Consider the following 21,407-nt stretch of genomic DNA (forward strand, 5'->3'; position numbering starts at 1 on the left):
AGATACAGAAATGCTGACACATAGGAGCACATGTACCCCAATGTTCATAGCAGCAATGTCAACAATAGCCAAAACATGGAAAAGGCCTAAATGTCCATCACCTGATGAGTGGATCAAGAAGATGTGGTATATATACACAATGGAGTACTACATGGCAATGAGAAAGAATGAAATCTGGCCATTTGTAGGAAAGTGGATGGACCTCGAGGGTGTCATGCTACGCGAAAAAGGTCAGGCAGAGAAGGACAGATACCGTATGTTTGCACTCATAGGTCTAACAGGAGAACAGGAGAAACCTAATGGAGGACCAGGGGGAGGGGAAGAGGGAAAGAGAGTTGGGGAAAGAGTGGGACGCAAACCTTGAGAGACTACTGAATACTGAAAACTAAGGGTTGAAGGGGAAGGGGGAGGGGGGGAAAAGAGGTGGTGGTCATGAAGGAGGGCACTTGTGGGGAAGAGCACTGGGTGTTGTATGGAAACCAATTTGACAATAAACTATTTAAAAAAAATTTTTTTTTACATGTGGTCCTGAAATGTTCATAAAAGCGTCAGTAAAAAAAACCCAAATTGATGTGTTCTCAGTCATCTCAGAGAAAGAGAACTACCCTACAACCCAGGAATTGCACTACTAGGTATTTATCCAAAGGATACAAAAAACTGATTTGAAGGGGCACATTCACTCCAATATTTATAGTAGCACTACCAACAATAGGCAAATTATGGAAAGAGCCCATATGTCATCAACTGATGAATGGATAAAGACACACACACAAAGCAATATTACCCATCAAAAAGAATGAAATCTTGCCATTTACAATGACGTGGATGGAACTAGTGTATAATGCTAAGGGAAATAAATCAGTCACAGAAAGACAAATACCAAATACTCTCACTCCCATGTGGAATTTAAGAAATACAACAGATTAACAAAGGGGAAAGGAAAGAAAAATAAAATAAGATAAAAACAGAGGCAAACTATATGCGACTCTTAACTATAGAAAGGGTTACTGGAGGGGCGGTAGGTAGAAGGACGGACTGAGTGGATACTGGGCATAATGGAGGGCAGCTTGTTGTGATGAGCACTGGGTTTTACATACATGTAAGTGATAAATAACTAAATTCTACTCCTAAAACCAATATTACACTATATGGTATCTAACTTGAATTTAAATAAAACCTTGGGGAACAAAAGAATATTAATGATAATCAAAATTGTTTCACAAAGTAAAGTCAAAAGGCACCACAGATGTCTTTCAATTTTCAATTTTTTATCATTTTTTTTATAACTTTGTTCCACCTAGACTGTACTCCTTAGGCTACCCAAAGATTAAAGTTCATTTTGTCTATACTAGCTATGAATTTAGGGTTTGGGGCACACAGGTTTATCTTAATAACACATTTAATTCTAACAATGAACTACTCAATTTCTAACTACTTACTGTTCATTCCGTCTTTCCCAAGCTTTATAAATCCATTCTGGCTTCATAATTGGAGTGCCCAGACTCACAGCAATCTAAAAATATAAGCATTAATTACCATAAACTTTCACCTTAAAAAACTGCATTCATGGAAGTTCTAAGCAATTTTATACACACTATTTTTTGCAGTTTTATATTATTCATCTGCTTTATGACAAAATATAAATAAAATTAACAAAAAAATTGTCTTCCAAAAGTACAACTTAGGCTAAAGAACTTAGAATAAGTTCCATGATATCTAAACCATTTCCTTATTTTAAATAAATATAACTCTGAAGTTAAGTTCATCTTTATTTTACTACATTTCTATTTCTCCTTTCTCTTTATTTACTTCTTAGTAGTACTGAGCCCCAAAACATAACTACAAGGAAAACTATCTGATTAAGTCACTAAAAAACTAAGATATAAATTGAAAAGTATACCTCCCAAGAATCCAATATTACCCCAAAATTACCATTTGTTACATAAATACACTGATAGAGAATGGAAACAAGGTGATAAACTCTCCCTAAGATATTCAAGTATAAACTTAAGATCAGATTTTAATTCTAACAGAAACACCTTCTCCTGTTGTTTTAGTTTTCACTAGTTAAATCTTAGAGCCATTTTATAAGAACATAGCTCTGTTCTTACTAAGACCATTTAGACAAGAGTAAAATTTCTGCTCTACACTTTCCAACCTTCACTCACCAACACTCATAGTTAATTCTGCTAATATTAGTCATCTGCCAGAAATGTTACCCATCTACCAACCTCCACAATCCTACTCATTCACAAATCCTACTTATTTCAAGACCTAACTCAGGTTCCATTGCTTTCTTAAAATTGAAAGAACCACACTCCTATGATTTAACATTTTTACTTGGGGGAGAAACAGATAAGCTCAAAGTGCTGTTATTAAATCCAACCCCCAAAACTGCTATCTTGAAATACACCCAAGTTTACATACCCTGAATTTTTCTCCTTGTGTACAATTTGCCACCAAATGTGTAACTTTTGAATTAAAGTCCTTTCGAATAACTCCACCCATGTGATGAACCAATGTCACCAATCTGACCTCAAAAGGAAATTTAAGCAACATTAACTTTACGATTAACTTGAAAAAAATTCAAATTACATTTATAAATCATGTAACATTTCTGAATAACTTTTATTTATAAGGTTCATGCAAAAATTTTACAAAGATATGAATTTTATTGGCACGGGCAAAATTATACATAGAGATAAACTAGTAAAGATGATTACACAAAAATTAGTGAATTAGACAACTGGCTTCATACATCCCAAACAGAATGTTGTTTTTTTTTAACACCAAGTTATATCATACCAAGATTCCTGCCACAAAATTACAGTAATACTCTATTAGCTCCAAGAAAACTTTATGAGTCAAGGAAGTTTTGTGAATTCTCTAGGGCAACAAATAGAATTTAAGGCTGGTCCTATATAACAAGAAGTTGCAATGTGTAGGGGCGCCTAGGTGGCTCAGTCGGTTAAGCATCTGACTTCCGTCGGCTCAGGTCATGATCTCACAGACCCTGGGTTCGAGCCCTGTGTCGGCTCTGTGCTGACAGCCTGCTTCGAATTCTGTGTCTCCCTCTCTCTCTTCCCCTCCCCTGCTCTTGCTCTTTCTCTCAAAAATAAGCTTTTTTAAAAATGTAAATATTATTAAAAAAAGAAATTGTAATTTGTAAACAAAAACTTCAAATAATGTGGCTGATATGATACTTAACAAAAGGACAATTTAAACAGATGACAGTTATGAAGTTTTTCTGTTAATTTATATGCCTGCCATCCTAAACAAAATGTTTCTTTACAAGGCTCTTCAGAATGTTTCTTTACAAAATTTAAAACTTGTCTTTCAATGTTTTAAATAAAACCATGATATAACTACCCATTAAAAATGCCAATTTAAATTTATTTGGCTGGAAAAAATATTCCTTGAATAGGATGTTTTAAAACACTTACTAGTTCTTCTTTCTTCCTAAATCCGGTGAAGCACAGTACGAGGTTCATCATGCTTGTGCAGTAGAGTGGACGACAGGAGAATGGCAAAGGCTAAAGCATATAACAGTTTTAAATCTGTGAGCTTTCTTTATGGCAGAGAACAGAACACAGGTTTCTCAAGCTAAACATGTTTCCCCTCAACTGTCAATCCAAATCAACTTTGTCAATCCAAAGATTTCTTACGTTTTTTGATATGCAACATATAAATAGCAAAAAAACCCCAAACAAACAAAAAAGAATATTACAAGTTTTACAATGAAAAAATTTCCCTGAATTCCAAAATCATATTTAACACACATAATCTAAATACTTTACTAATGGCAAATTAAACATATTTATGTGCAAACCTCCAGTTCTAAAATATACTTTGACATATTCAAAGTCTTGTCTACTGGGAAAAATTTCAGACTCCATACACTATTGTAAATATTTCCAATTAAAGCTAAAATAGTTCAAATATATTTTATAATGAACACTATGTAAATGACACATGTATTTGAATCAAATATGATTCTAATTTTTGAGCTAAAAAATGAAAATAGTAAATAATTTAATCAATGGAGATATATATATATATATACACACACACATATCTATCTATATGTATATATAGATATAGATATAGATACAGATATATAGATAGGTATATAGGTAAAATGGAAAGAGAATGGTTAAAAAAAAAAAATATGTATCAGATGCCTGAGTGGCTCAGTCAGTTAAGCGTCTGACTTCACCTCAGGTCATGGTCCCGTGGTTCATGAGTTCAACCTCTACATCAGGGTCTTTGCTGACAATTCAGAGCCTGGGAGCCTGCTTCAGATTCTGTTTGTGTCTCTCTCTTTACCCCTCCTTCACTTATGCTCTGTCTGTCTCTTAAAAATAAATACATGTTAAAAAATTATTTTAAAGAATGTATAAATATATAATTCCCACCATTAAGCAAGATTAGTTCACAATTTTGGTGTTTAAAAAGTTTATTTGATTTTTGAAAGCATCACTTTTTTTTAAGCTTATTTATTTTGAGAGAGAGCACGAGAGAGGAAGAGTGAGCAGGGGAGGGGCAAAGAAAGAGAGAGAGAGTATCCCAAGCAGTCTCCCTACTGTCAGCACAGAGCCCAACACAGGGTTCAATCTCACAAAACTGTGAGATCATGACCTGAGCCGAAATTAAGAGTCAGTCAATTAACCAACTGAGCCACCCAGGTGCCCCACAAAGAAACACTTCTGAATCAAAATAGAGCATTAAAGATTATCATTGTGCTTTATTAAGTATCTAGAACAAAGGGAACATAGTGTCTTAAACAATTTTAAATTAATAAGGCAAGCTTAAGATTGGCAAAGCCTACCAACAAAACCAAAGAATAGGGACTAACTCTACTACAACTCTAGCATGAAAATGTTATTTATAAACAACAAGCCATGGGTGGGGGCTGGGGGAAGCGGTGTACCTGCATGGCTCAGTCCACGAAACAACTCAGTCCACTAAGCCTCCTGACTCTTGATTTCACAGGTCATGGATCTTATGGTTCTCACATAATCGAGCCCTATGTTGGGCTTTGCTCTGACAGCACAGAACCTGCTTGGGATTCTCTCTCCCTTTCTCTGCCCCTCCCTCATCAAAAATAAACTTTAAAACAAAAACAAAAACAAATAGCTGGGTCCCTGACTGGCTCAGTTGGAAGAGCATATGATACCTGATCTTAGGGCAGGGATCTCAAGCCCCATGCTGGGTGTAGAGATTACTTGATATAAACAAAGTTACAACTCAATAAAAAAAAAAAAGCTAAAATAATTTTAAGCCAGGCAATAACTAATAAAAATGTGTATTTGTTTTATGGAAGAAAATAAATTTATGTACATGTATATGTTTCTAGAAGCCAAGTTTAAGAAATTACTTCTTCCCAAGACACTGCTGGTATACACACACACAAAGTTAGTTGTTAACTTTCAAGTCTTATATTTTCACTCCTGAAAGTTATAATAGAAAGATATAAAAGACTATAATAGAATAGTCACTAGTATCCCTATTCTAAATATTAAATGCTCCCAATAATTAACAGGATTTTTCTACTTATGAATTTCCACAAAATTCATTAATAAAAATTCAACCTTGAAAGTCATGATAAATGTTTATTTTCTTACCTCTCCTTTTTGTGCACAGTTTAAGATAACTGGTGGCCCAATAATTCTCTGATCATTCTTGTATAAGTCATTAAAAACAGAATCCTGGAAATCCATGACTATGAACACATTTTCAAATTCTGGAGAATCCAAACTTCCAAATTCTTCCACTGATTCCACCCTTACAAAGGGTACTTTAATTTCCTTGATTTTTTTCCAGGTGATTATTAGAAATAAAAATTTATAGATTATGAAATTAATTCATCTAAGATCTATAAATCAATTCAATATCAACATTTTTATTTTTGTGCTTGTAGTAAACTTTAAAATCACAAAATGAGCATTATACTTAATAGTAAACAGCCTTATTTACTTATTTGTATTTTTACATATACATATCTGTATCCATATTGACATTAAATTTTGAATATTAATATCATAAAGACATTAACTTCTAATGTGACTTAGTTATTATAAATCATCTACAATGCACATAAAATTAAAATGATTTATAAGTTACATACATTTTGACAATAAGATGCATTAGAAAGATATCCACTATTACTTTTTATTCTCACCAAGAAAATGATGCCACACTTATAGTTCTTCCTGCAAAAATTATCTTCAGAAAAATAGAATACTATGGCACTTAGTATCTACAAAAAGGGTGCAGATTAACTTAATCATTTCAGTATATATGAGAGAAATAAGAGAAAGATATGAAATATGTTGGCAGTTCCCACATAGCAAATGTAGGATATAAAAAGGCAAGCTACTATTTAACAGAACACTTTATAATGTACATCTATGAAAAAGAATGAAGGTATTTAAGTGCCTGCATGGCTCCTGTGCAAAAAGAACAGAACCATTTAAAAGAAAATTCTCAAAGGTCAGTAAATTGTTTGGGCTTTATTTGCTAGGCTGATGTGATGAACTGAATTGTGTATCCTCAAGATTCACATTGAAGCCCTAAACCCCATACCTCAAAATGAGACTGTATTTGGAGTTGGGCCTTTTAAGAGGTAATTAAGATTAAATGAGGTGACGTAGGTGGTATCTAATCCAGTCTAACTGGTACTTATAAGAAGAGGAAACTTGGACATACAGGAGGTTATCAGGGATGTGCATGCACAGAAAGGCTATGTGAAGACACAGTAAAAAGCAGCAGCCATTTGCAAGCCAAGGAGAGAGATCAAGAGAGATCAGGATGCCAACATCTCAATCTTAGACTTCTAGCCTCCAGAACTTTGAGAAAATACATTTCATTTCTATGGCTTAACCCATCTAGTCTTGGTATTTTGTTACAACAGCCCTCACAAACTCATGTAATTGATAATACAGAATTTGATATATTTCATATGCTGAGACAAATTCCCTGATGACCATCAGTTATTTTGACTTATAATTTGGAAATAAAGCAAGAATTTGGAATAAAATTAAAGGAAAGAAAGTTGAAGACTTTAAAGAAAAACATCAGATCTTTGTAAATATACAGTGTGCTTCTTAAATTTAATAATGCCAAAAGTAGTAAGGATTTTGTTATTTACAAAATACACTATAGTTTGGGGTTTCAGAAATACCCAAATTTTAAAAATAAATACAAAAGTTACTATTTATCTAGCTTTGAAGTGCACAAAATGTACCTCGTGCCTAATTTAGGTCCAATCACCATTAAGTGGAATATAAGAATACAGTAAGAGCAGTGCAGCATGCCACATGCAACGAAATGCTTGACCTACCATATTAACAACACTTTTAATTAATTTTTCATCCGACTTTCCAGGACAACTTTCTCTTATCTTTATAACAGGGACTTCCATTATTTTAACAGTCTGTGGAAAAGAGACTTAAGTATAAGATTAAGAAAACTATAAAATTATTTAAACACTGATGGAAGAAAAATTGCCTTTTTTAAAAAAAAAAGCTAAAACTCCATACCTTTAAAGCGTTTATAAGTTCTTCTTGTTTTCCAGCTTCTTGAACCAATATCACTCTCGTTTCAATTTGAGGCATTTCTTCTATTAAGATTAAAAATGTTTAAATATGTTTATCAGGTAATATCAAAATTAGCAGTTCCCAATCCCTCTTTTGGCTCTATCTGGCATATTTTTCATCGTTGAGATCATAACATTCTCTAAGGTTAAAATGACTTAATTCCCAGCTTATTTTACAAATTTGGCTATCTATCACTTTAGAGAAAGAGAAAACATATTGTAGCAGAGCATTCAAACATCAGCACCTCTCCTAACCAAGAAAGCATTCACTGTCTTGCACAGCCATCCTCTTCAACAGTGGATGCTGCTCTAGGACAGACACTTAGGACATTTACAAAGTGGTTCAGGGAAGAAGTGGCTCTTCACCTGACCCACCAAACTGAACAAATTCTAACTAACAATGTTGCAGCTACACTGCCCTCACATATCAAAAAAGCAATATTCAACAATAATATGCTTTCTCCTTCAACATTGGGAAGCATTAATCCAAATAATAATCAAAAATCTACAGTGTATATAAATGGCTAAAGTCAACAAACCAAGAAACAACAGGTGTTGGTGAGAATGTGGAGAAAAAGAACTGCTGGTAGGAATGCAAACTGGTGCAGCCACTCTGAAAAACAGTATGGAGTTTTTTCATAAAGTTAAAACTAGACCTACCCTATGATCCAGCAATCTCACTACTAGGTATTTAACCAAAGAATACAAAAACACTAATTCAAAGGGAAACATGCACCCCTATGTTTATAGACCATTATCTACAATAGCCAAATTATGGAAGCCAAGTATCCATCAATTGATGAATGGATAAAGACGTGGCATATAGGAATACAATGGAATATTATTCGGCCATAAAAAAAGAATGAAATCTTGCTATCTGCAATGACATGGATGGAGCTAGAGAGTATTATGCTAGGAGAAGTAAGTCAGAGAAAGACAAATATCATATGATTTCACTCATATGTAGAATTTAAGAAACAAAACAAACAAGCAAAGGGAAAAAATAAGAGAAAGACAAAGCAAGAGACGTTTTAAAAATATTTTTATTTATTATTTTTTTTAACTTACATCCAAGTTAGTTAGCATATAGTGCAATAATGACTTCAAGAGTAGATTCCTTAATGCCCCTCACCCATTTAGCCCATCCCCCCTCCCACAACCCCTCCAGTAACCCTGTTTGTTCTCCATATTTAAAAGTCTCTTACGCTTTTGTCCCCCTCCCTGTTTTTATATTATTTTTGTTTCCCTTCCCTTATGTTCATCTGTTTTGTATCTTAAAGTCATCATATGAGTGAAGTCATATTTCTTTCTCTGACTGACTTATTTCACTTAGCATGATACCCTCTAGTTCCATCCCCGTAGTTGCAAATGGTAAGATTTCATTCCTTTTGATAAAGCAAGAAACTTTTTTTTTTCATAATATTTTATTGGCAAATTGTTTTCCATACAACACCCAGTACTCTTCCCCATAAGTGCCCTCCACCATCACCACCACCTCTTTTCCCCCCTCCCCCTTCCCTGCAAGAAACTCTTAATTATCGAGATAAACTGATGGTTACCCAAGCAAAGGGGATGGAAGGGATGGGTTAAATAGGTTAAGAGCACAGGGTCATGTATGGAAGTGTTGAATTACTATATTGTATACCTGAAACTAATATAACACTGTATGTTAATAACTGGAATTAAAATAATAACTTTAAAAGAATTTACACAGTTTAGGGAGATGCTCCCAACAAATATTTACTGAATAACTATACTCTAACTTAACAGTTAATATTACATTTTAATCTTAAATTCCTAATCAGTTAAGCTTGGAGATTTGGTGTTTTGAAGTTGATTAATAGGTTTACCTTCAACATAGGAAGCAGATCCAATAAGTACATTTTCCTTAGAAATTTCAGTAACTTTAGAATCAAAAATAGAGGCGTCTGCCAAGCTTGTCCTTCCAGTAGCAGATGTTAATACACTATTGTCAGCCATCATTTGTATTCTTCTACGTTGACTGAAAAAATAAACTTTCAATAAAAATATATGGTCATTGGCCAAAAACAAGCATTAGAGGGTCTACTTCTATATCCAGAATCTATAAAAAGTATCATTACTCATTTTTCCTAATATTGAACCAAAGAAAAGTCATTCAACTTTTCTGAGCCTCAGTTTCCTCTTATGTAAAATAAAGATACTAATACATGATTTGTAGGAATATAATAAAAATCACAATGTATGAACAGCACTCAAAACATAATCTGACATATAATGAAAAATCAGAAAGTAGTCATAAATATTCTATCTCCCTCCCCCACACCTTTGCCCTCAACCAACTTATTCTTCTTCCTATGTTCAAATAATCCCTGTCAAAAACCACATCTAGGGGCACCTGGGTGGCTCAGTTGGTTAAGACTCCAACTTTGGCCCAGGTCATCATGATCTCACGTTCGTGGGTTCGAGCCCCATGTCAGGCTCTGTGCTGACAGCTCAGAGCCTGGAGCCTGCTTCAGATTCTGTGTCTCCCTCCTTCTCTGCCCCTCCCCCTCTCATGCTGTCTCTCTCTGTATCAAAAATAAATAAAATATTTAAAAAAAACCCACATCTATCCTTACCCTTTCCTCTACTTTCTTTGTTCTTCCCCAAGTCCCTATCAATCCCATCTCAGGTACTCTGGAACTTCACAGGAAGTATCTCTAATTATCATTTTATTACCAGAGCAGCTTCAAATTTTAGGGAAGAAAACTGAGACCTAGCCCCTCTTCTCTGTGCTCAATGCCACAAGGGTCAAATACAACAACCCCAAACAACTTATCATCAGTTTCTTCAGGTTACTCTCTCCATGGTTTCCAGGGGTACAGTCCCAAAAACAAATGTGACTGTATTACTTCCCTGCTTAAGAACTCCATGAGCATTCCTCCCTCTATGGCCAAGTCCAAATTCACCATCAGGTTTACAATTTGGTCCTAGCCTACCTATTCAACCTCATCTCCTGTTGAATCCCAACATTCCACACATACTGTATGCTCCGGCCACAATGTATTTCTCCACATATTTTACTTATTATTTAAAAAAAATTTTTTAATGTTTTATTATTTTTTTTATTTTAGAGAGAGAGACAGCATGAGCAGGGGAGCATCAGAGAGAGAGGGAGACACAGAATCTGAAGACAGGCTCCAGGCTCTGAGCTGTCAGCACAGAGCCTGATGCGGGGCTTGAACCCACACACTGTGAGATCATGACCTGAGCTGAAGCTGGACACTCAACCGACTGAGCCACCCGGGCGCCCCTTCTCCACATTTTTTAAACACAGATTACAATTTACTCCATACATAACTTATATTTACTAGTGCTCAATTCTCCACTTAGCACATCTTTCAACCCCCACCCCACTGCTCTGGACTCATTCTTTAAATAGCTCATGTATAAGTGGATTGCTCTCTATCTATCTGTATTTTCTTATTACTATACAATCATCTCTCCTTTAAAAGATTTAACAAGACAATCATGCATGGATTAGTGCCAGTATGACTCTAGACAATAAAAGAAAATCTTTTTTTTTTTTTAGACTTCCAGGATTTAAGAATTGAAAAGTCAGGCAAGCAGGGAATAAAAAAAAAGTTAAGTGCATTTTCATCAATTCAAATCAAGGTTGTTATGTAAGTTTATTATTATCTTTAAGTTAACTTCCAGAATATTGGACAAATACAAAAAGGAAGCCCTATCTTTATCTGGAGGTACATGTCTGATCTATTTTACCCTTTCCTACTTTTTTTAGACTTATAAAATATACAAATATCATCCACCTGGCTTTTATCAAAGTAATAGTTTAAGTAAACTGTATGCCGTGGAGAAACAGTAAGGTGTCATTAGCATCATTTCTAGATGGTGATACATCCGCAAGTGAAGATGTGCGCTAATAACCAATAACAACCACAGACCTGAGCATAATTGATAGGTGCACACTGCACATCCAGGCGACTCAGCAGCCTATCTCAACTCCACACTGAGTTTCCACATGGGTGAAAAAAACTCAAATTTGGTTGTGATGGAAACTGAATAGATGACATGTTAAAATGAGCAACAGTTACCAACTTTCATAATATTCACAATGTGGGCCTTTTTTATTGTCTTACCTTACATCCATATCAATCACTATTCTAAGGTTCTCCAAAGCAATGTTTCAAGAGTTGTTAATAAGAGTTTTTATTTAGAACCAATAACAAATTCTATCCAGCCCTTATTATTTGTTGTTGTTTAAGTCTCTTACATTTAATTATTACCAGTGAAAAAGAAAAGCCTTTCATTCAAAGTTCCCTTAAAAGAAACTTTAAAAAAGTCAAGAGATGAAGTAACATACTTTAAGGAATGGAGATGGGAGATTTTTAATAATCAAAAATATCATACACGTTTACATTTTTCTCTTATGCCTGTTTATTTATCTTTTGAGAGAGAGCACACACACGCGAGCGCATGTGCAAGAGGGGTCCTGATCTCCTCTTCTTAAAAGAATGCCAGTCATATTGGATTAGGGCCCACCCCCACAGCACCTTTTTAACTTTAATTACTTTGTTTTTCTTTAAATAATTTGAGACAGAAAGAGAGAGAGCTACATGCATGAGCAGGACAGGGGGACAGACGGGGGGGACAGAGAGAGAGACAGATACAGAGAATCTCAAGCAGGCTCCACACTCACCATGAAGCCGGACCCAGGGCTCGATCCCACAACCCTCAGATCATAACCTGAGACAAAATCAAGAGTGGGAGGCTTGGGGCACCTGGGTGGTTCAGTCAGTTAAGTGTCTGACTCAGGTCATGATCTCCGGGATGGTGAGCTCAAGCTCCCAGGGGTAAGGCTCTGCAATGACAGCTCACAGCCTGGAGCCTGCTTTGGATTCTCTGTCTCCCTCTCTCTCTCTGCCCTTCCCTAGCTTGTGCTCTCTCTCAACAATAAATAAATAACTTAAAAAAGAAAAGGGAGAGAGAGAGTGGGAGGCTCAAATCGACTAATCCGCCCAGGGACCCCTCTCCTTTGTGCCTATTTAAAGATCATCAAAATAGGTAATTAAAAATTAAAATTGTCAAAAAAATTAAAATTGTCTCTGATAATACTGTATATGATCAATTTATTGCTGAAATAGCTTCAAATTTTAGAGAAAAAAAAGAACTGCATGGAGTCGATGACAACATTCAACACTGATTACAAACGGAAATACACTAATCACATTTTCATATTCATGTATTCTGTAAGCTTTTAAAAAAATTTTTTTAATGTTTATTTTGAGAGAGACAGAGAGTCAGAGCACAAACAGGGGAAGGGCAGAGAAAGAGGGAGACATAGAATCCTAAGCAGGTTCCAGGCTCTGAGCTGTCAGCAGAACCCAACAGGGGGCCGGGGATTGGAACTCACAAACTATGACCTGAGCTGAGGTCAGACACTTAACAGATTAAGCCACCCAGGAGCCCCTGTAAGCTTTTTAAATAAAGACAAGAGGAGCGGTGTTCAAAAACTATACTAAGCTTATTTCTCACCCAAGAACATACTCAAGCAGCTTTTGACTAAATAATAGTAACACATTCCTCTTTTAATCCCAAACAAAATTTGTCATTTAAACAAATACTCACTTTAGGTTTCCTTTTACTTTTTTTTTTTTTTTTTAAGCAACCATCTTTCAGAGGAGCCAAATACAATACTGGGGATGATGGTAGTTTTACTGACAATAAAAACATTAGTGTTAACATTATAAAATTTTTGGTTAACTAATATCGATTTAATGTTTAATATGTGCCAGACATTGTTCTAAGACTTTTACTTGTATTTACCTAATCTTTGAAAACAGATCCTAAGAAGCAGATACTATTATTGTCTCCGTCTCATAAAGAAGCCTAGAAAAGAGGGGTTATGTAACCACCCAAGTCAGTAAAACAGGGATTCAAACCCATGCTCCTTCCAGAGGCTGCACTTTTAACCACTAAGCCAAACAAATCTGTACCGGGAAGGAAGGCGCACGCGGGGGGGTTGAGGGAGGCCGGAATAAGCTGGCGTTTTAAAAACTAAAAACTAAACTTCCTACAGAGAAGACACCAAGAATCCTAGAATGAAACCACTAAGCACTCTGAGATAAGCCCACAATGCCTGCGGCTGCCGGCCACCAGAGCCGCAGAGGACAATGCGGCTGGTCGAGAGCACTCTTCCCAACTCCCTCCCTTCACCCAGACTTTCTTCTGAAAGAAAGATCTAACCAGGTGGGCGGCGAAGATGCCCAGCAACCTGGGGGACTTCGGGATCCCACTGCGTGTCACGACCCGGCTGTTGGGAGTGCAGTGGAGGGTTTCCAGAGCCAGGAAGCTTGGGCCGGGATGCTCCGGAATTCGCGGTCATCGGGGCGGGGCAATCAGACAAGAGAAGGGGTCCACTGCTCCGAGGAGCTTGGCCCACTCCCACCTCCCCTACCCACACACCCACAAAGTCCTCACCACTCTCAGAAAACGCCTCGAAAGTCCACCTTTTCAAGCACCGACTCCCCTGTCGGTTACCGCCATTCCTCGCCGGTGTCAGCCACAAACAATTCAAAAAGTGAGCCGCTTTCTCTAAAAGCCATGCGGATTGGCGCGTTATGTCAACCTCCATCCGATAGGCTGGGGTCTCCAGAGGGGCGGTGATTGGTCGCTGCTCTCCGCCCACCTCCCCACAGACGCCGCCTGATTGGTTCTGCGTGTGTTTCAAATAAACTCAACGGCTCAGACGTCCGAACGTCAGGGGATTGTAGAGAAGTGCCCGGATGTGGCCGGAAGGTGGAGTGGGAGCTCTTGGGCTTCTCTGGGAGGGGCAGGTGTGTCTGTGGCTACCGCTTGTTTACTCGGTAAACATCCCATTTCCTGAGTCAAGTTTGAGTGGATTTTTCTCCCCTGCCCACTTTATTCCGAAGCGTCCCTGAATCCTTTAAACTAAATCTGTGCCTCCACGTTTGAATTTTTTTCCCACTGGTTGCTGGAAGCTGAAAGATTTTCCTGCCTGTAAGCTTTCTGCTTTAGGAATGTTATTTAAAGTTGGCTAAAAGGGCTTTGACTTTGGTAGTTGTGTTGGCGTGGCAGGGCTAGGACTTGGGAATTCCGGGGCTCTCCAGATAGACTTCAAACCAGCAGCCAGTTATTTTAATTCTGATGTACGGGCACCTGGGTGATTCAGTCAGTTAAGTATCAGACTTAAGGTTCTGGTCATGGTCTCGGGCTCGTGAGTTCTAGCCTCACAACTGGCTGGAGGCTGCTTTGGTTTCTGTGGCTCCCTCTCTCTGCCCCTCCGCTGCTCGCACTCTTTCAAAATAATAAACATTAAAAAAAATTTTAAGCATAAATAAGTTCTGATGTATGTAGACACTTCTCTAGTCTGGCAACTTTTACTACTGCTGTTGACTAGAATAAATTCTTAGTGTTTCTCGAATTTTTTTTTTTAACATAAGCTTCATTTGAACAAATGTAAAAATACTTAGGGAGATTCTAGAATCTCCTAGAGCCAAAGTGAACTGCTTCCTGCTGCCTCCTCTCCCCACTGTGAAATCTTTTCTTTCCTGTAAGGTCTAGGCAAGGTTTTATTGTTTGTCCTGTAATTACTATTGCCATTATAAAAATCTTTTATTTTCTTCAACTTCTAAATATAGTACCCTATAACATTACCTCTTAAAAAAAGAAAATACCCCCCCCTTCCGCCACCCAAGGTGGGTTTTGCATAGTTTCCACCTAATCGCTGATTTAGGTAAAAGAAGGGGAATCCTTTGCCCAAATCTTAAATTCCATTAAGAGAAGGAAAACTTGGGGGCGCCTGGGCGGCTCAATCAGTTAAGCATCCGACTTCGGCTCAGGTCATGATCTCGTTTGTGGGTTTGAGCCCCAACTAGGGCTCTGTGCTGACAGCTAGCCTGCTTCAGATTCTGTCTCCCTCTCTCTGACCCTCCCTTGCTCACACTGCCTGCCTCTCTCTCTCTCTCTAAAAAATAAAACATTAAAAATTAAAAAAAAAAAGAAGGAAAACCTGTACTTTGAAATGGAAAACTTCCAAACATCACAAACAGGTGAGAATTTACAAGTTTTATTAATTTTGTCAGGCCAACTTAAAACACCTGAAAATTCCTTCAGGTAATCCAAAAAAATGAGTGACACGATCTGGTAATTACTGATTTCCTTCTTTATAACTGAAGAATATTTTCAGTCTGCCCTTCATTATAATGCTGTGATAACCGTCAAGGCAAAAGAAAAAAGTAATTGAAATTTCACTTGGGAATGTGCTTGCATACTTAAACCCAGGGTGTGCCCAGCATTCCAAAAATTCTCAATATATGAAGCTAGGGAAGAAAGCAGCCTATTTCCTCCGTGCACTGGTCTCTGTTCAACTAGCTCTACACCCAAATCTAATGACTATGTGGTATCAGCACCCAAAATGTATGCTAGCCTAGCAAAAGGTATACTTGATTTCTTTCAGGACACATGGCATTTTAATAACAAATAAGCAGGCAACGCAATCTTCCATTTTATAACCTCCTAACCTCCTTTTACATTTCCTATCCATATAGCCTCAAGCAAGTTATTTAACTTCTCTGTTCCTCCGTTTTTACCTTCTTTAATGGGTTTAATAGTACTTCATAGTATTGTTGTGAAAGAGTTAATATATATTAAAACATTCTGTATGTAGTAAACATCTAATACATGCTAGCAGTTAATATTACTGTGACTTTTACTACTGCTGTTCTCAGCTAAGGCCCTGTGACTGCTTGATGGGATTGATGTTCTCTATTCTCTACACCACCTCCTCACCGCTGACCACCCACAATGGCACCTATGCTTCCCTTTGCCCCACCCTGCTCCAGACACAAACTAACCCTGCCCAAGTTCCAATCTGGAAGCAGCCAAGACCTCCACTGCTTTCTTTTCCTAGCAGAGGGAGGACACTTTGTCTTCTGCACCAAATCCAGTCTTCCTTTTCTCCTTTAAAGAAACCCTGCTGTCCTGCTGTGCTCAAGCTGTCTCCTCTGGTCTCCTCTGGTCTGGAAGACAGGGCTCTCTTGCTATTGCCCTTGGCCAGGCTTCTGTCCCCTTCCAAGGCAGGTCCTAGCTAAGATTCTTTGTGTTAAATACTAGCCTCTTTCTCTAGGCCTCTTCACTGGAAATACAGTTATTAAAATTATGTGTCAACCTCTGTATGGGGTAGATAAATCAAAGGAGGAGTAGCTTGAAAGAATAAACCGTTAATTCTTATGTCATCCAACAACTCCCAAGATACCAAATGAACAGGTTTCAGATATACTGAAGGAGTTTAACTGAATTTAAGCATTTAGTATATTAAAGTGTGTGACATTTCCTGCCCCCCCAGCAATAAAATAATTTCTAGAGGTGGGGAGGGTAAAAATGATGGAGGTGGAGAAAATGAAATGTGAAGGATAGAACTACTGAGATTCCCCTGTGGAGGATCAGCTTTCTGCCCTCCATCTCCAAGTTGAGTGACCCTCTGGACTCTTCTTGACGCCCATCTCATGCTTGTTCCTCCTTCTAGTTCATTCCCTCTTACTCATATTTCTTCGTTCCTCCATCCCCGTCTTCTTTCAGGTTCTTCAGAGCAGCAGAGAATAGGGAATTAGGAAAGTTACTTTTGAGTTATGGGATATCTTTCTCCACCCCATATCCTCTTTAATAAGAACTAGTATATCTGAAAAATTATTAAATCTATTGCAATAAATGGCAATATTTGTTGTTCTGGTCTTTGATTTTATTACCTAAAATTGTAATGAAATATATTACAACTTCTAGATTTTATTTTATTTTTAAAAATTTTTTTAATGTTTTATTTATTTTTGAAACAGAGCATGAGAGGGGAAGAGGCTGAGAGAGAAGAGACACAGAACCGGAAGCAGGCTCCAGGCTCTGAGCTAGCTGTCAGCACAGAGCCTGATGCGGGGCTCAAACCCACATAGGTGAGCTCTGACCTGAGCCAAAGTCGGAGGCTTAACCGACTGAGCCACCCAGGCGCCCCTAGATTTTATTTTTAAATGTGAAATGTTGGGTGGCTCAGTCAGTTGAGCTCCAATTCTTGATTTCATCTCAGGTATAATTCCAGGGTCATGGGATTGAGCCCTTCATTGGGCTCTGGGCTGAGCATGGAGGGAGCCTGCTTAAGATTCTCTCCCACTGCCCCCTCTCCCCTACTCTCTCTCTCTCTCTCTCTCACTCTCAAATAAGAAATAAAAGGTGAAATGTTATATTATCAATTAGTAATACTATTTTATGGTAAAGTTACATATTTCATTATAGGATTAAATGTTTTACTGTAAATAGTAACATCAAGATGTCACATAGATTTCATGCACTTGTTTTTCTCCATCACGATCCTTACCTCCCCAAAGCATTTTTGAGAGAGAAAATGCAAGTTCAAGTGTGGAGGAGAGAGGCAAAAAAGAGAATACCAAGCAGGCTCTGTGCTGTCAACACAGAGCCCTACACAGGGTTTTACCTCATAAATCATGAAATCATGACCTGAGCCAAAATAAAGAGTTGGACACTTAACCAACTGATCCACCCAGGCGCCCCTCACCCCTCCTCAAAGCGTTTTTGAAGTACATAGCTATATATAATGCCACAGGAGATACAGTTACAAAGATTCAGTCTAAGTACTTTTTGCTTAAGATTTTTATTTCAAAAAGTTTAATGAATAGCCTTGGAATTCTGTCCTTCCTTGGAATTAGTAACATTTTCCAACGGAAATGTCATATTTCCAAGTTTGTTATAATGCAGCATCTCTTAACCTGTCATCTCTGACAGTAAAACAAGCATTAGAAGTTATAACCATTGGGAGCCAAAAGATTTTACATACCTCAATAGCCAGCAATTAGGATTTGAATGGTGACTTTATTCATATGAATCATTAGGCTACAAATTACTTAGCATAGATTTGCAAGACTATACAAATTTAGCACATGAAGTTTCACTTGGACAAAGAGATTTAGGTTTACTTGATGGAGTGAGAGGTTTCCAAATATGATGAAGCCGTTATTTCTAATTATGTAATTTGATCAGTAAAATTTTAAATGTGGGGAAAAAATCTCAGCTTGTTAGTCTCATTCTTTGTTTTACAAATGACTTTTACTAATGCCAGCATGGATGTTTTATTCCTCTACTAAGGTCAGATAGCTAGTTAGTGGCAAAATCAAGATCTCAAGTTTTATTTTCATTATTCTGTCTTTTTAGTACAATATTAATATTTATATTTTACATCATGCTTATAAAAGTACCACTATCCATAAGACACTTTCAGTTCCATAAGAGCCTTTTTGGTCTTCTTCACCTGTGTATTTTCAGCATCTAGCAACAGTTCCTTCTTTAAAGTTGTTGCCTAAAAGAGTTGTAATTGATCTCTAAGAATACATATTGCCTTCTTCTAATCCATTCTCCTGCCAGCATTCAGGGTGATATGCAAATCCAAACTCCTCATAGCACCTCCTTAAAACACTTCCATCCTACTGGGCCTGCAAGCTCTGATCTCTACTTACATTTGCAGCTCCATCTTATGCCATATTCACTTTCTTTGAGTTCTATACCTGCCTTCCTTCTCAAGGATTTTTGCACCTGCTCTTCTCTCTACCAATCTCTCTGATCCGTATTCCTTTCACCTAGAGAAGCAACTTCTACCGATCCTGTAACATTTGCTCACTTTACCATTCCTTGGAGGGTCTTTCCTAACTACCTACACTATCAGAACCATATTAACCATCGTGCCTAGCACATAGAAGTCATTCAATTAAATATTTGTTGAAATAACAAGTAAATGAATTAATGGATGAACTTATTTTTAATATAATATCAGTTATGCTTTATCCAAAGACACTAAAGAAAGTCTGTAATTTTACTTTTACTACATTATTAATGACAGTTTTTCAGGAAAAATTAAGTGGCATGTTTACAAAATTAATACATTTACATCAAGGATAATATAACTTACACCGTCGACATTTGAGTAAATTACCCAAGAATTGAATGATTTTTGCACCACAGCTGGTCCCAAATATGAGTGGAAGAAAGTTAATGGTACTGTATTGATTCAGTTAAGACTTGACAGTTTACGAACATAGGCAATTATCCATATCAAAAATTCAGTTTTCCTACAACCTGCACTTTCTTTTTATTTTTTTTTAATTTTGTTTTAATGTTTTATTTATTTTTGGTACAAAGAGAGACAGAGCATGAGAGGGGGAGGGGCAGAGAGAGAAGGAGACACAGAACTGGAAGCAGGCTCCAGGCTCTGAGCTAGCTGTCAGCACAGAGCCTGACGCGGGGCTGGAACCCACGAACGTAAGATCTGACCTGAGCCGAAGTTGGAGGCTTAACCGACTGAGCCACCCAGGCGCCCCCAACCTGCACTTTCATACATTATATGCTGACACTCATAAATTATCTCTTCCACACTATCAACTAATTTGTAAATATTTGAGGTATCCTAAAGTAATACTGTCCGCCAGCTTAGTTTTGACAGCAACTTTATCTTGTAGAGTAGTATTTCCTATGACAACAATATGGATACCTTGATTGTACTTAGCAATATTTTTGTTGCTGCTGTTCAAATGAATGGGGGAAAAATGGGATTGTCCAGGTAAAATAAAAATGGAACACATGTCATCAAAAAATGGTGAATACTTGACCTCAATTATATGCCCATTTGCAATAAGCAGATTAACTGTGGGTTTAATAATGAAGGGAAAATTACATGTAAGAAATAATGCATTGGGAAAACTTTTTAAAATCTTAGGATTCTAAGTGATATTTAAGTGCATAATGCAACTATATATAAATCCTATGTGGAGAAAAAATTATGAAGAAATGCAATAAATGTTCTTAGCATCTGTATCTGGCCAGTAGCATTTGAGGAGATTATTTCTCCCTCTTCTTTCCATTGTTTTTAATGTTTTATTTATTTTTTGAGAGAGAGACAGAGTGTGAGCAGTGGAGAGGCAGAAAGAGAGGGAGACACAGAATCTGAAGCAAGTTCCAGGCTCTGAGCTGTCAGCACAGAGCCCAACGCAGGGCTGGAATTCACAAACCATGAGATCATGACTTGAGCCAAAGTCACGTGCTAAACTGACTGAGCCACCCAGGGAGCCCTCTATTTTATTTTATTTTTTTAATTTTTTTTGGGTACTCCTCAAATATTTTATCATGAGTGTTTTAATGGACAATTGTTGTTTTCCTGGCTGTTGAACATTTAACCCTTCCTTCCTAATAATACTCCAATATCCCTTTTGAGGAATCCCTCATGAAATATGGTTTTAGTGAGAGTTAATGCTTCTCTGTTACCACAGATATGAATGGGGCTGCGTTCTTCCCATGAGTAAAGCTCTGCCAATCAGATGCTTTCTTCATAAGACTGTTTTTTAGCATGTGCTAAAGTTATGGAAAGGAGTAAGGGTCATATGCATTCCCATAGCCAACAGCAGTGTGCAGAGCAGAGTCTTTGGATCCAATAATCTTTGCTAGTATTTCCACTACCTACTACTCCCCTCTAGCTCCTGCCCATTTCCCAAGGTTGAGCCTCACACTAATTGTGGGGGAAAAAAACAAACAACCTTTTTATCCTTTAAGATAGTTAGAATTGGTTTCTATTGCTTGTGACCAAGAATGCCAAGATGTGTTGCTTTTACAAACCCAAATCTTGTCAGCTCTACCTTCAAAATATATCAAGAACTATTGGGAGCCACATCAGCCTTGCTGGATGACACAGTCACAGCAAGGAAATGGCAGACGTTTGCATAGCTCCTGCCATGAGAAACAAAACGTATCTCCTTCTGCT

General features: G+C 37.3%; 1 protein-coding gene across 1 annotated transcript in view; it reads right to left on the reverse strand.

Annotated features, from left to right (window-relative positions):
- The window catches only part of ECT2 (epithelial cell transforming 2), a 65,606-nt gene extending 51,489 nt beyond the window's left edge, over positions 1-14,117 (reverse strand). Inside the window, exons 1-8 of the mRNA XM_029940772.1 lie at positions 14,060-14,117; positions 9,448-9,612; positions 7,542-7,621; positions 7,343-7,435; positions 5,625-5,807; positions 3,444-3,533; positions 2,428-2,535; positions 1,440-1,513 (exon numbers count right to left, since the gene is read on the reverse strand). Coding sequence (XP_029796632.1) covers positions 1,440-1,513; positions 2,428-2,535; positions 3,444-3,533; positions 5,625-5,807; positions 7,343-7,435; positions 7,542-7,621; positions 9,448-9,580 — 761 coding nt within the window. The 5' untranslated portion in view covers positions 9,581-9,612; positions 14,060-14,117. The remainder of the gene's footprint in view (positions 1-1,439; positions 1,514-2,427; positions 2,536-3,443; positions 3,534-5,624; positions 5,808-7,342; positions 7,436-7,541; positions 7,622-9,447; positions 9,613-14,059) is intronic.
- Between the last annotated feature and the right edge of the window lie 7,290 nt (positions 14,118-21,407).

The sequence above is a fragment of the Suricata suricatta genome, chromosome 5 (assembly GCF_006229205.1).
Source record: "Suricata suricatta isolate VVHF042 chromosome 5, meerkat_22Aug2017_6uvM2_HiC, whole genome shotgun sequence".
Lineage (NCBI taxonomy): Eukaryota > Metazoa > Chordata > Mammalia > Carnivora > Herpestidae > Suricata > Suricata suricatta.